At 40.0% G+C, this 16,506-nt stretch overlaps 1 protein-coding gene across 14 annotated transcripts in view; it reads right to left on the bottom strand.

Annotated features, from left to right (window-relative positions):
- The window catches only part of FHOD3 (formin homology 2 domain containing 3), a 377,817-nt gene that overhangs the window by 303,253 nt on the left and 58,058 nt on the right, over positions 1-16,506 (bottom strand). For all 14 annotated transcript variants that reach the window (XM_032118819.1, XM_032118873.1, XM_032118846.1 and 11 more), the window contains exon 3: positions 16,428-16,492. In XM_032118819.1, the coding sequence (XP_031974710.1) occupies positions 16,428-16,492 (65 nt within the window). The remainder of the gene's footprint in view (positions 1-16,427; positions 16,493-16,506) is intronic.

Genomic DNA, 16,506 nt, shown 5'->3' with positions numbered 1-16,506 from the left:
CACATTCAAGTTAGGACAAGCCCATCCTGGAACAATGAACACAAGGGTTAGTTCTGGCTCCTTCAATACACCTGAACACGCATCAGGGTACACTGATTTCATTTTCACACCAGAAGAGATGTACTAGGGCAAACTCAGACCTTCATTAACTCCTCAGAAAGTCCAGCGTTAAAATTATATCCAATTTATACTGGAGAAAATTTAATTCAGGGTCTAGCGAACTGATCTGATGAACAGGCCCAGTGCTGATCATCACAATCATAAAGAATGTAAACAAAAACATTACATGGAAAGGGAGAAATGTTTGAGTGGAATGAACAAAGGAGGTAAGAGTTTCAGCTGTGAAGAAGTGACAAAGGAACACCTAGCAGTTACTGGGTAATAGAAGAGACAGATGAAATTCCATGCAGGAGCAGTGTTACATAGTTGGTGTGGGTTTTTTCAGTTTTGGGTTGTTTGGTTGGGGGTTTTGTGGGTATTTCAGTGGGATTTTAAAATTCCACAAACCCTCCATATAATGATGGCCTTGGATTGAATTTTTTGAGAAACTGCTCAGATGATACAGTTCTGTAGCAAAGCTGCTTTTTAGCTGCTTCAGAGAAAAATGACCCTTGCAATTATTTTAAAAGGAATACAACACAAAGAAGAAAGCATCATTAAAATACTGTATAAAGAAACTGTGTACGCACATTTTCAATAGTACGTACACGTGAGACCCTGAGTCTTGAACACTATAAATAATGCTCTAGCTCTTTCACTTTTCCCATTGATCAACCTTGTGACAGCAGATAACTGTTGAAATATCTTAAGGAAGCATAACACAGCGAAGACAGTCCAGTTTGCACTGGAGGCCATTGCACTGGCCACCTAGGCCATTCCTAAATACTTTATAGGCATTTCGCATCCTTTATGGGGATTTCCACCCCTTAAAGAGGTGATGTGATGAGAGTGTGGGAGGGTAACCAAAAGAGATGGCTACTGAGCTTTCAGAAGAAGGCTGAAGGCGAACAGGGAATTCCTTTTCTAATGCAGCGACATGGAATAGAATTAAAGTTTCAAGTCCAAAAAAACACAAACAAAAAAAAGAGCCTCTCCCTCACCCAGATGCAGTTGAACTGTTTGAACTCATGCTTGTGATACTTTCTATACACTGAAAGTTTGAAGGATGTCTCAAACACAGCTGGGCAGGTTCCCAGAAGGCAAAGCTACAGTGGATGACAAACTGTGAAGACACCACCTTGAAGACACCACCTTTGAGTCCCTGAAGCACAAAACTTCCAGAGGATGGAGAACACACTGGTAACATAGTGCCACTCTTCCATATATTCTTCACTTCAGCAACTCAAACTAGCTGTTGCAAAGAGAAGCAGAAGGATTGGGGAACTAGACTAGATGAACCTTTGATCTGATCCAGCAAAGGCCATTTTGTTCCACAGCCCATTTGTGAATCACTTTACACTTACCCACTCTTTTTAAGAGGGAAGATGAAAATCAAACAGAAGTTATCCATTGGGAATAACCTAATTAATTTCTGAAAAATTATCCTGTACAAAATAAAGCAATCACCTTTATAGCTCCTTTCGATCATTCAGGATAACATAAATCAGTTCTGCACTTACTTGCACTATACCTGTACACTGCATGTGCTTGCAAGTCTATTTTATTTCATCAAAGCACAACAGCAAGACCACGTATTCACAACTTTCTAACAAATAACTTCTTCCTGAGGATGCTGGAGTTATTTACCACTACATTATTACCTGCTTAGTTTTCCAAATGCGTAAACCCACGCTGCAAGGGGTGGGTATAGTATTATTCTTTCTACTTGGTTCCTGGGGATTAGAAAGTGGTTTCCTTTTAGAAAACAGAATTAATTTTTATGCTTTTACTCACTTGCTAGCAAGGAACACTCCCACAGATCCTTCCGCTAGATTCTCTGTTTTCTACCTGCACAGTTGCCCCCAGGCAAGAGACACTAAAATTTTTCCTACTGCACATGTGATTCAGCTGCAAAAGGGAACAGTATTCAGGTTTCAGGAGATGATCAGAAAGAAAGTACACTTTAAGAAAGGCAACACCTTAAAAAAAAAAAAATCCAGGCTGGAATTTTCCAGAGCTGAAAGCAGAGAATCAAGTGTTCTCTAACCAGCATTTGTTTTGCAGCTGTCCAGAGGTGTTCGTTCATTTTCTGTGAACATAAGCAACACAATATGGCCTTCCTAACCATGCTGCTCAGAGCAACCAAAGTACCAGGCAGCTACGAAAATCAAGAGAACATGGAACAATAAACATAAGATTGAGAAAACTGGGCTATTCACTAACAGGTCTTTAATGAAAGTCTTACGAGTCAAAATGGAAAAGAAATACCCATTCTCGGAAAAACCCATTTTTCCAAGAAATTTAATCTCCTTATATTTGACCAAGACTGTCAAAGAAGTGAGCCTGAGAAACATTATCCTAATTACCTCATAAGGGAAAAAACGAATCCAGTCACTTGGGGCACACGTGAGAAACCCACAGAACATGAACATCACCTTGCTCCCCAGCGTGTGTTTTGTTCAGGCTCATTAAAACGCCTGAAAGCCACAAGCAAGCTGCCTGCTTTGTCAGGCATGAGGCAGCGCTTTGGGAGCCTCAGGTTCAGGAGAAGATACCAAGTTCTCAGTTGCACACACACTTCCCACTGCCCCATGAGCATCATGGGATTACTGAAAAAGCACTAGACCAACAGAAGGAGATGGACATGGCTGCTCAGGCCACTGCTTTGGACAGACAAAGGCAGGGGTGAATGCTGAAGGTGAGGATCCACACCAATTTAAATTGGCCAAGAAACTTCCTTGTTAACACTAAAACACTCAACTTCCAAATCGGGTATGGTGCTCAAAATGACAAACACACATCTGCAAGCAAATGTGCCATCCACAACAGCTACTTTTATTCTAAAATGAGAGGTTGATAAAAGTAAATACAAGAGGTGCCCTGCATAATTCTGATGTTACTTAACCTTAAAGTATTCATGAAAAGAAAGGGTGGGCAGATAGGAATTTTGGTTCTTCGTCCAAACTGTGCTACTGTTTTTCTTCCTGAAGAAAACAAGCTAACTCCGATAAGAAGTACTAAGGTTGTAATACATTTCATGTGCTATCAATGAGGTAAGAAAAAAAGAAAAATTAAAAGCAATGTTGTTGTGCATATGCAAGCACGTAAACAGCAGCAATACAGACAGATATGAAGAGGTCACCGGGACATAGTTGGGTCTCTGTAACGCTGGCTGTCGTATCAAGAAGGCAGAATTGACAGGTGTAAATCACAATTTCACTATCTACCAACAAGACAGGGTAAAAGAGGTGAATGCTGACATGTGCCACAGCCACCTCTGATAAGGTATCTTATTTAGATGGCCAGGACATTCAGCTGCCCTGAAAACAGATCCCTTGTTTTCTCGGTGGGGAAAAGGCAGGTACAGCTACAGCCCACAAAGTGACTCTCTCCTCCTTTTCCTTATTATTCTTACAAAAAGCAGGAAAGATCTTTCCAGCTGGGTGCTGGATGCCAAAGTCCAGCTGACTCGACCCTCAAAGGCAGGGACAGGCAGCAGGCTGTGTGCACGGCACCAGGGCTGCCTGACCGCCTGACACCGACCCATCCGTCAGCAGGTGGCACAGGGACGCGGCAGCCGCCTCCGGAAGCTGCCAGCTGCAGGGCATCAGGCTCAGAAGAGGAGCAGGCAATGCCAGAAAGAAACTCTTTGGCAGCAATGGGAGAGACACAAAGTGAAAAGAAACCCTCCTCTTCTGTGTTCGCAGCTTGGCACATAACGTGGCAGGCTCTGTAACACGGGAAGCTCCTTGCTTCCTCTGAGGGCGGTCATGTCAGGAAGACCAAAGTAAAACTCTTTAACTTTCCTCTTCTCCTGGGAAGGCATGTACCTACACTTCTGATCCCCAGGAAACTGGCTGGTACAAGTTACCAAAAAGCACCATCTCATTTGAGTGAAAGACTGGTGTTTCATAAGGGCAGAATGGACCAACTCTCACCCCAAACCACCTTTTGGGGCAAGGGTTTGCCCAGAAAGTCTTGTGCTCCAATGTTGATAGTTTCCGTCTCAGTCTTAGCAAAGCCTTCAGTACATGTGCAGAGCAGACTCCATCTCCATTTGCTTCCATAGGATTGGCCTTAGAGCCAATGGAGGTAACTCACAGCCTGAACCCCTGAACCATACTTGTTCTTAACAAACTTCTTTACAGCAAAACTTCAGGAGTTATTCCAGCAAGTAAATTTACATATACAAATTATGTATTAGATCCTGACAGGAACTAGGAAAAAGAAATCAGTGCAACTATGTTCAGAGCTTGGCAAGGAACCAAACTTCAATAAAAAGCTGCTGTTATTTGATAATGAGTACCAGGACTCTGAAGACAGAAACCAGAAATGGACAATGCACTGTATGCGTACCTCTTCTCAATCAGGCAACTCCTCTCCCTAATCTGTTCCCTTTACGGACAATGGAGCAAGAGCAATTTAGGGCAGGAACATAACTGAGGTGCTCCAATGTGCCCTCTAGGCTGGCTCTGCTCCCCAGGACAGAGGAGGCCCAGTGGCTGCTGCAGTGGCCGAGCAGCAGCGTGCTGGGTGTCACCGGGAGGCTGACAACAAGAGCACCCCTGGCAGTGGTACAGCAGTAAACCTTCCCCTAGAAACACTTGTTTCCTACATAGTTAAAAGCAATGCAAGCAATATGTGAAAGAATAACTCTACCCAATGACTTGAAGCAACCTGGCAGCTGAAAAAAGGCTTGCAAGGGTCTTACTGCTTTCCTGCCACAAAGAAATGAGGGAAGAACTAAATCCATTCTGTTTTCTTGTTGCATTTGGAGAGTTTTTTTGCATTGGAGGGCTCTCTTGAGGCCTGGTGATCATTTTTTGTGGGTTTTTGTTTTTTTTTTTCAGAGTAAGACTACGGGTTCTCAGTCTTCACAAAACAGATACAATTGCAAAAATACTTTTTCTGCATAGCACCACTGTTTTTCTGTTTAGCTTTTTGTCTTGTCTTTTCCTACTGAGAAATTTAGAAACTGTTTGGGCATTTCTGTATTTGAATTGCTCCCACTTCCTGCCTTCCCAACAAGCATCCCCAGGGGCCAGCTGGAAACAGTACCCAGCATCCCAAGGTAACAGGCAGCTAGTCAAACAGGTACTGTCAACTCACAGATGGTCCTTTAGGTCCTGCTAGTTGGTACCAAATTATATGCATTTTAGTGGCTTTAAAACAAAAAGAACCAATCTCACAGCTGTTGGGTTAGAAAAACTCCTCCCAAAGTCCTAGTAGAGATCTGCAAATGACTGAATGTCAGCCTGAAACACGCACTGTACAGAAGAGAAGACCACACACAATATAAAACAGAAAGACCACGGTGACAGCAATGTGCAGACCGCTAATCTCAGGATGAAAATCCAGGAGGCCCCATCACTGCTACCAGAGTGCCCCAGAGTGTGTTGTCTCGGGTAGCTATAGCTGCTTGTTATTCATTACTTTTTCTCACCTTGTGTCAAAAGCACAGCACATGCTCACACCCAGGGCTTTAAGAAGCTGTTCAGAGTATCCTTGTAGCTTCCTTTTCCCAGGTTACACCACCCCTGAGAATACTGCAGTAGTACTTGGCTATCCCAGCAAATATATAGGATGGATTTTATTTGCTCACCCACTCTTTCTGGTTCTCACGTACTTTTAATATACTGTGAATTTTAACATATTGGTATTAATAAAAATTAGTAAGTTGTAATACACTGTTGTTGAAGAGAATAACATGGCAGAACTCCCTTGTGAGAGTTTTAATAAAGGTTTTCTGGTTAGTTACTTATGGTGCTAGACCTTTCATGCAAACACACCCAGGTTTCCTACAGCAAGTTTTTCCTAAGCACAGCACCAAGCATTTCAGCATAACAGCATGGGGGAAAAAAAGGTAAGGAAGCCTCCTGATGTATTTCTGCTGCAGTTACAAGGAACCACTCATGCATGCTCTGAGCAGCAAGAAGCAGAAAGGCAGTCACAGCTGGCTGCCATCTTGCCGGCATCGTCACCATCCTCCCCGCCCACAACAGCTCATGCAGCCCCCATACACTGCAGAATAAGCTCTCCTGCTACAAGGGCTGAGGAAAACCCCAACCCCTGGGCACAGGTGAGATCAGTACCAGGCCTCCTCCTGTGCCCAACCTGATGGGAAACTTTCCACGCTCTCAGCTGTCCCTATGTCACACAAAGTCAAAAAGAAAGCAAATGTCTCCAGAGGCATTGGATTCTTAATAGGCTTTTAAGTGTCCTCTGAACCTAAATTTAGGATTATGGGAAGAAGTAAGGAAAGACATCCAACATTTATATTTCATTCCCCAGCACAGAAACAAGTTCACTTGATACGCCAGTTTTAGGCATTCCGAAGTTATAACTGGCCCTTAAAGCTGACGTGTAAACCTAGTGGACAGCCACAGGGAGAAATAAACCTGCAGAAGCAGGGCCTTTTTTTAAGCAAAGAGTTTACCAACATACTCCTCTTCATGTTTTAATAGTAAGACCAGATCTAAATATTTAATGCCTGAAAGGTTAAAAGAAACCTGATACATAACTTCATACATACCAGACTTATCTCAAACTGCTAAATATGAATTGACATAGCTTATGACATCCTACATCTTACAATAGCACGCTGCTCAGCCACAGTAACTGCTGGGGTTCTAAATGAAGAGGCTGTAACTTTACCTCTTCGTAGCCTAAATTTTTATGTGCCTTGTTGAGTCATAAGCAAGAAAAGAAAACCTTAAAGAAGCTGTTATCATGACTAAAACACAGATGCTGCACATAAAAACCACAAGAAAACCAACCAACCAGCCAACCAAAAAATAACACCAAAACCAAACAAACTCTTCCCCTCTCCTCCAAACAAAACCCCCACACCCAGAAAAGGACAGCTCATAATTAAAAACACTTGAAGACACAAAGAGTTGTGAAATAAAGCAAGTTTTTCGCATTACATAATATTTCCAATTAAATATTGCCATCTCTTCACCTTTTCAGACAGAGATATCATGATTTCCTCAATTTCATCAAGCTCAGATAAGTACAAAAGCATAATGAAAATGAGTGGTGGTTCTTCCACCACTCATGACCACATCTGACCATGGCATGTTCTGAGCCCAAGATGAGAATTTCATCTAAATGCTTCCAGAGGTACTGTCACAATATTTTGCATGATAGTAAACACTTTGTTCTTGAAACTGGGTCCATTTTGTGTATATCTCACTTGACAGTCTTAGAGAAAGCAACATATATTACATCAGGGTGCTCTGCCACCTATTTAAATAAAGCTCTTCAGTCTTTGAAGTATTTCTTTCATGAAAGAAATAAATTGAGAAGTACACAATTTACAAATTAAATCATCGTAATTTCTACAGAAATAAAAGCAGCTGCACATGAAAAAGATGAAAAGAATATAAATGAAAGAGGAATAGAATAGCTGAAGGCAAGGAAAGAACAGTACACACTATTTGAATGCCATAATGAAAATCAGCAACAGAGAGCAACTATTTCTTTACTGCTGAATTATGAGATAGTGCATTTATCATTACATATCATTGTGGGGAAAAAAGTTATTAAGTCATATGAAAAATCAGTCAAACAGCATTATGAAACCACATGTATTTTATATGATCTTCCACAGTGAGATCTTCCAATGGTAACAAAACCTTGCCTTCAGTAAGTATAAGGACTGAAACAACATAGCCCTGGTCTGAAATATGATACCCATATAGCCGGACTAGCAGCAAGTTCACGAAAAGCTGGCAAGTGGCATTTGTTTGAAGCATCACTACCACGAGTTTGCACATTTTGCTTACACCATTTTTAAAGATAATCAGTCTGACAATGTTCAAACATGCATCTCCTGACCTTGCTTTTCAATGACACACATTTTCTTTTTTAAGCTAATACGAAATAAACCATCATAAGGTATCAAAAGCTTACATGTAATGATTAATTTTGAAGAGAAGGGAAGCTTCCTTTCCATACTAGCATGATTCCCTGTCTTATGAACTAACACCCCTTCTTCCCTTTTATTACACTACATGTACAGGCCATGCATCTTAGAACATCTCAGAGGGGACAGGACTATATTTAGCCTAATTCCACTTCTGCAAAATTGGCAACCCTCTGCCTTCCTCACAAACAAAGCTAAATCAGAGGCTGGGCTGAGAACAACATCATGTAGAAATACCTTCCTCCACACTTCTTACTCCAAACCCACAGCTTTTAAGTAACAGCTTCTAATTTCTCTTCCATAGTTTAGGTCCTTAACTTTGTTTTAGTGTTTTAAGTTCTGAAGGGTAAAGCTTAAAACATGACAGAGTGTTGGACTGCTTCAAGAGAACTAATTCAAATCCAATTCACTTGTGTGGTTTGTATCTTCTGTATAAAGCAGGTTTACATGGAGGCAGGAAACAAATTATTCTGTTCTTTTCCAAGTGTAATGCTAATTTATTTGAAGATACTTAATATGAACTTAACTTTTTTTCCCCTAATTAAGGACTTGAACATGCTGTACTTCAGTCTACAGCAAAATGAGTTCAACAGTCTGAACACTGATCATAAGAGGAAGAACTGCTTTGTCTGTCAATATAAATATTATATATCTATTTTATCTATTTTATATATCTATAAAATATGTGCGAAGTGCAAATGGCTAAAAAGGGAAACTATATGAAAACTGTCAACAACTACTGATGTGCTATCAACAGCACTGACCTCATTGATGTAGATACAACTGTTGTTATCAGTTATTTTCTGAGGAGTCCATTAGAAGCAGCTATAAACTGTTTCATTTTTTTAACAGATTTTTTTTTAATCTTCAAAAAGATGTTTTTAGATTGCAGGAAAAAAATGCACTTAAAAAAAATCCATGAATCAATAATATGGTACTTTATAATTACTTCAGGAAAAAAAGCCTGAAAGAAACATATAAATGGACTTCTGTTGGGGCATGGGAAGCAAAGTATCATACTAATTTTCCTCCCTGGCTTTATGAGGAGATGGTTTCCTTTATGGTGCCATTGAAGATGATTGAGGAATTTCTGTTGTTGTTTCTGTTTTGTTTAGAAATAAGACTTGTTTTAAATCTCGCTGTGTATTCAGAGTCAAAAGTAGATTCCATCTTCCTTGCAGATTTTTACATGTGGCAAAAAAAAAAAAAAAAAAAAAAAAGAGGAAAGTTGTAAGGAAAAAAAAAGGTCAGAAAGAGGATACCCAATTCAAATACATTTCACTCGATTTCTGCAGCTCTTCCCAGTGTGAGTTGAGTCAGCCAAGCTTTCACATTTGAAAACAATGCTTCCCAAGACAAGAAAAGCATCCCGCTAATATGCCCCACAGATGTCCTTTCAAATCTGGAACATGCCCATCTAATGCAAGAATCTACCACTTTAATGTGAAAATGCCACTGCTAATGGAGGCTTTACCTGCTCTACAGACTCTTGGTTCTTCTTGCTACAAAGTCTACTTTAAGTACCACACTTTAAATTAAAAATTCAGGGACAAGCCTTGGAAATCTACCTTTGTCTCAAACAACTTCTGAGATCCTACAGGACTGGCCATTTCTTTCTCAGTAAGATAACAGAAGGTAAATCACAGGTTATGGGAAAGTACCGTGGTTCATCCCCACAAAGGAGGCTGACTAAACACATGCACAAGGAGTACAACAGAAATCTAACATTTCAATTTAAAGAGGTGTACATTTTTAAAGCAAAACCACAAGTTATTTATATGGATAGATTTTTCACAAAGTAATCTGATCTGGGAACCAGGGGATTTTACTTAAGAGCATCTGTGTTCCACATTCTCAGGAAAGAAAATTTAAATAATCTTAAAAGCTGAAAAAGGTATTTTTATCACAGCCTTTGCAGCTATTTCACATTTCACTCAAAGAGAGCTGAACCAGATATTTCCAATCACATCTGGATGCAGGCCCTAGTAAGTACTGTGTGCACTGTCTTAACTAGAACTTAAATTATTCTATTAAAAAAAGCCTAACCCTTAAAAAACTCCCCCCGAGTTCTGGCATTCCTTCTCAGGTTTTTTCAATTTGTGTGATGTCAGTTTACATCTAATAAGCACGTTGTTTATTATCTTCATTTAAGTCAGGACTTTTACGAAGTTACAGCAAGAGTCATAGGAAGCATATCACGATTACAAATCCATAATGCAGGCAAGATCCCTGTGTAGCACCGTTAAATCCATTAATCACAGTCTTTTTGGTCCCAATTATGCTAAGAAGATATTCGATAAAGCAATTTCAACTCACCTCTCTCTCTCTCCTTTTACCATCAGTGCAAAGAAGGCAAAACCACAGCGCTTCCGACAAATTCTCAAGGCACCTCTTTTGTTCCCTTTAAATTAAATCCGAATTGGTTGCACGTTTTACTAAACTGCTAATGCTCTCCACATGTTCCCTCTCTCAAACTGAAAATGTTTTCTATTAGGAATGCCTAGCACAGAACATAAAACTGTAAAATGTCCTTCAAACAACCCGAAGTTCCTCTCTTTCTCTGGAATGTATCACTACTTGCCCAAATGAAGAGCTCACAGTCCCACAGTTAAGCTTCCTTTAGGGAAGCTTTTTAATAAGACTCCTTTTCTTAGTGTGTTCAGAAACTCTCTTATCAAAAGAAAGCTGTTTATTTTAAAATCCATCAGTTATTTCCTTTAAAAGAACAAAACAAAGCTACAAGGTTCTACAGCATGAACTAGAGGAACTTCACATTGTCCACGGCCATGAAAAACCAACTCAAGCACTCAGCACACAGCAAATGCACATGTGCCAGAATGAAATGGGATAATGATACTTGCAGGGAGAAGCATCTCAAGTGAGACAGTACCAAGAACATGGGCTGTAGGCACAAGTTTAACTTTACTCTCGAAGAATGAAATGCAACATGGTTTCACATTTCTTTAACCATAACAGCACTGACTTTTCAACACCTCGATGCTACACTCTTAAGAAGAAAAACCACGTTTTTCCCCCCTTCAGTCCATGTATCTCAAGTTCTCTGCAACAAAGGGCCAGGTACAGTAACAGACTCAACACAGGGTTTTGTCTTTGTGAAAGCACTGTGATTCCACTTGGGAGGAACTTGTCCCTCCACATGCTTGAGGTGCAAGTCCTACCAGAAGGTTCAATAGATGCAGAAATAGTTGCAGAATCTAATCATATCTGCTCTAACACATGCAACAAGTCCACATAATGGATAACAGAAGGGAAAACCATACATGGAAAAAAGGACTAGCTGCATAGTTCAGCTATTACAGGACAAATAAAAACAGCTGGCTTCTACTAGCCCCATGGTTACAACCAGCTTACAGCTTCCCTCAGGTATCCCAGAACAATACAGGCTCAAGAAGATATTTATGGCTACATTTCGTAAATGATATCAAGACAAGGGGATATCAAAAAGATAATCCCAAGAGCTCTGTGGAAAGGCTGGGTTATTGGTGCTAACACTGCTGGCTAACACAGATGCCCTGATAATAGGGGCTAGAAAGAGCCGCTGTGCGGCACGGCAGCCCTTGTGTCCCAGAGTTGGGAATAATCCACTGCAGAGGTAACTTTGCATCTGCTCATGTGCAAGAGCCAACAGAACTAGATTATAAAATGGTTATAACAACTAATACTGAAGCTATATTATACATTTAGCAAGACTCTTGCAATAATACACTTGCACTCTGTTTAGGGCCCTCACTGGATCAAGCTATGAAATGTAATATACACAAACATCTATGCAAATTATTTTTAATCTACTGACAGATGAAAGAAAGACTGCACAAATATAGGAGAGAGATATAACCATAAAAAAAGAGTAATTTTATAGCGCAAAAGCATTTTAAATAACCAACTGGGGGTCCTGGGTGTGTGCTTTGGTTGGTTTTGTTGGTTTATTTGGTTTGGGGATTTTGGGGTTTTTTTAATAATAAGCTGACATAAAAAGGTAGTAAAATTTAAAATACTCCTTGCAAGATTTGCTGGCCTTACAAGCCACAGTACTCCAAGTAATCCCAGGTCAATACATGCACTCAGAATCACATCAACTTTTGTTATTTGCATTCTTCTTGTATTACACTCTATTAACAACCGAAGCTTATATCAAACTTCTTTTGGCAGAATCTTTCTAAGTCATTGTTATGGATCTCTGTCCAAACATCATTCTCAGCATTGATTGCAACACTCCTGATTTAACATCACAGGCATAAGCATTTTAGAAGAGGACATGGGACTCACTTGGGCTAAATACAGTGCCCAGATATGTAAGAGCAAATGGTGCCTTTTCTTTTTTTTTCAGAGATCACATCAGATTTTGAGAAAAAAACTATGAAGCAATGCACAAACAAATGAAGCAGGAGCCACAAACAGAGCTGGCCAACCAAGGACCTAATGGTTAAACCAAGTCCTTCTGCAGGAAAACTGGAGCTGGTAAAGATCTTCAAAATTTCACTGTCATAATGTTGCTCTGACTAAAACCTTCTTTTTAGTTTCAGGGGCTAAAACTTTTGACACTCTTGACAGTTGGTGTTCACTCTTCTAGGAACCCAGAGTGCCGAGAATATTTCTCTGCCTGTTTTTAAGGGTTCTTACCCCTCTGAACAACACTATAGTTACATTCTCATTTACATTAGACATTATCATGGCTTCAGCTGAGCCCTGTAATTGTTAAATATATGCAAACTAAAATAATGTTAAGACACAACTAAATACAAAATCATATGGCTGCCAAAAATACTAAAAAGACTTTCCCCACAAGGGTAGTAACTCATAATAAATGTGATTTGAATAAAAGGTCAAATTTGAAAGCTTGTGGGAAAAACCCTACAGTAGACACTATCTGATTTAAGGAGCACTCAGAGCCTGGAAGGCCAGCCATGTTCTGGGCTGCATCAAATGTGTGGCCAGAAGGGTGAGTGAGTGGATTCTGCCCCTCTGCTCTGCCCTTGTGAGACCCACCCTGGAGTGCTGCACTCACAGGAAGGACATGGACCTGGCAGAACAGGTCTAGAGGGCATGAAGATGCTCCAGCTCTCTGGTTACCTCTTCTGTGAAGACTGAGAGAGCTGGGGCTGTTCAGCCTGGAGAAGACAAGGCTTCAAGGAGACCTTACAGTAATCAAAGGGGGCTTTTAGAAAAGAAGAAGAGCAATTTTTTATATGGGCAGCTAGTGATAGGACAAGTGGCAATGGTTTTAAACTGAGAGAGGGCAGATTTAAATTAGATTTTAGGTGGAAATTCTTTACTGTGGGGGTGGTGAGGCACTGGAACAGGTTGCCCAGAGAAGCTGTAGATGCCCCATTGCTGAAGTGTTGAAGGCCAGCTTGGATGAGGCCCTGAGCAACCTGTTCTAGTGGGTGGCACCACTGCCCATAGCAGGGGGTTAGAACTAGATGTTTTTTAAGGTTTCTTCCAAACTTAACTATTCTATGATTCTATGATTCCTCCACTAAGGTCTTTGGACATCAACAAGTACAAAAATACATCTATAATTTTCAATTATTTATGTTCTCTGAACAGAACTGGTTTCAGCAATGCTCTTTTGATATAAAGAAACATTCTAAATATTGAAGTTTGTATTAAAACCACTTAAATGTATTAGCTATTAATTAATCCTGATAATTTAATCAGGATGAAAGCAAAATGGGAAAAGAAATAGAGTAATATTTAAAAGAAAAATTGTTCCCTCATGCTGAAAGTCCTTAGAATGAACATAAGAAAAGAACTCACATTAAGAGTTAAAAAAAAAAAGAAAGTATTAATGCATTAAATTAAGGTACTTAAGAAGGACTTGTATTTAACAGGGTAGAAAGTACCACAACTACTGCACTCAAGTCATTAAGTAATATTCCTTCCCTGCTCTGCTTAAAACCAAAAAAACCCTACCCCACTTGACATGGGACTTCCTAAGTCTTCCCAAGTCTCAGAAAATACTGGCCTGTAGTCAATACATCCTCTGACACTGAAGCCCAATGAATTCTCCAGAGATTTGAAGTCACTAACGATGGAAAACTTTATCTGGATATCTGAACATAAATGCTTTTGTTATTTCCCACAATTTAAAAGTACAGCAAGTTAGGAAGAAGGATAAAAGAATTGATGCAACTTCAAAATGGGAGAGTTTATGTCAGGAAAGCTAGTTCTTTACACCTATCAGCTTTTAAGAGCAAAGTAGAATGCTGAATACAAAGATGACTGGAGGCTCTGCAGAAAGGTCACTACATAACAAACCACACCTTCTCAGAAAGCAGCCCTAGCTACCTGTTGGGGACTTTGCAGAGTCAGTAACATTGCTAACCACAATGCTTTCCACGGATACTGTGAAGACTGAAAGAAAATACCTGAAGCATGACAGTTTTCCTCCACATAACACCATCTAGGATTCCTCTAGCTCCTGACTTCTACTCCAAATATGTAACACATCTTTTAACCTCTAAACCTAATGCTTGCATTTCAAAAGAGAAGTCAACAGGCAGCTGATGTGCACACACCCACTGTGCCAGTGAAATAACCCTCTTATTCTGTGACAGGTTTAACTGCCAGGCACAGCTCTACAAACAGCACCGGTAGTAAGAAACACAGAAAATCCCCCGAGTCTTTCAAACTATCCCATACCAAAAAATAAGACAAGCTTGATATGCAAAAATAAAAAAGAAAATAAGAGAAAAGAAGCTACATTACATCAAGCTATGGGCTGAAACAAAAACTTACCCCAAAAATCTAAACTTCAGCAGGGGGAATGGAAATTAGAACCAGAACTTGCATTTGGCTTTCCTGCCTATAATGAACCAAGCCAAAAGCCCATATCCAAACACACCTCTTTTCTAGGAGTTTGAAATCTGGACTCAAGTTCTGCAGCCTGACTTCCTCTGTACTCACTGCTGAATGCATCACTGCTGCCAGAGAGCAACAGCACCTGTCAAGGGACTACACTTTCATACAGGAACAATTAAGATACATGCACAGTAATACACCTAATTGCCCACAGTAAGCTTGAATGAAAACAGATAACAACAATGCAACCACACGTTGAAGCTCAGAACCTTATGTGCCCCAGTTCCTCGATGGCTGCACTCTGGAGAAAAAAAAATTACATGAAAATTCTTTTTATAAAACCTCAATCCGGGAAACTTATCAAATCTTGTCTTCCTGCACTGGTCTGTTTTGCCAAATATACTTCCAGACCTAACAAGAACAATCTTCTCCAAGCTGTTCCTAATTTCACTGACATTTATAAAATCAGTTTAGGCTTTGCATCATCTCTGTTCCTTCGGTAACACTTAACACGTAGGCTTGCTCTGCTGTTCTTCCTTAAGTCAATGGTAGTAGAGGAGAAACTGTTCCTGCACAAGGCAGCCTAGAGATTGTTCTCAATGAGAGGTATTTGAGGAATTCTGTAGGTTGCTTATACTCAGTTGAAATTCTCAGAAATGCCATTTCATAACATATCCTGGGGGCAGGGGAAAACATTCAGCTGTATTTAAAAGCTGAATCCTCCAAAAGCAATGTCACTAGAAATGACACAAAACTTTGACTTCCTCCTCCTCCTTTTAAGGAAGATACCTATATTTCAAGCTATGATCTCCTGAAGCAAGACCAACAACAAGTTAAATTTATTAGTGTTGAATCTACTATGAAGAAGCTGAAATCAACTGTGGCACATACACACAGGATTTAATTTTTTTTTTTAAACCAGCCTCCCATAAAATCTCTCATAGTATCAGCAGGACATGAGCATTAGCTTTGCCACTGGCACTCAGTGAAACGTTCTGCTCTGTAGAATGCTGGAGAGCATATTAACACCATCCCAGAACATCAGCCTCCATTCATGCAACCTTAAAGCTCTTCTGACACGCACTTTATGACTTTCATTAGACTTTTCCTTGTGACAGCATTGTTTTAACCAGAGTTTTTAAGACACTGACACTGTGATAATGACAAATATGCAGCCAAGATCTGCAAGATGTGAAGTAATAAACTTTATATGCTATTAAAATATAGTAGTTAGCTGTCAGCCAACAATTCTTCAGATCCCATTCCCAATTCAGAACACAGTCTTTTTTGAGCGCACACAAAGGCTGTTACAAGACAGATAATTGAAGATTCTTCAAAGCATCACCCAACCATCTGACTTCACTGTCAATACTATACTTCCTTGGGATGTTTAACATGCTTTAAGGGTAGTGTAGCTAATACAACCTAATTTCAGCATGCAACAAACAAAATAATAAAATCAATTTATTGGCCATTATCGTCAATTTAGAACACAGCCAAGTCTGATTCATACACTCCAGATTTGCTTGTTGGAATTCTGTTTATTTGGTCTCCTTCAGACCTGTGGAACTTTACTTACCAATGCAGGCATGGACTCTGACTGACAGCTGGGTCCTCAGAATTATGCTGTGCTTCTTGCCCCTCCTAAAAAGAGAAGA

This window comes from Corvus moneduloides, chromosome 1 (assembly GCF_009650955.1).
Source record: "Corvus moneduloides isolate bCorMon1 chromosome 1, bCorMon1.pri, whole genome shotgun sequence".
Classification (NCBI taxonomy): domain Eukaryota; kingdom Metazoa; phylum Chordata; class Aves; order Passeriformes; family Corvidae; genus Corvus; species Corvus moneduloides.
The sequence above is the reverse complement of the archived record's forward strand: the minus strand, read 5'-3'. Positions and strand labels throughout refer to the sequence as shown.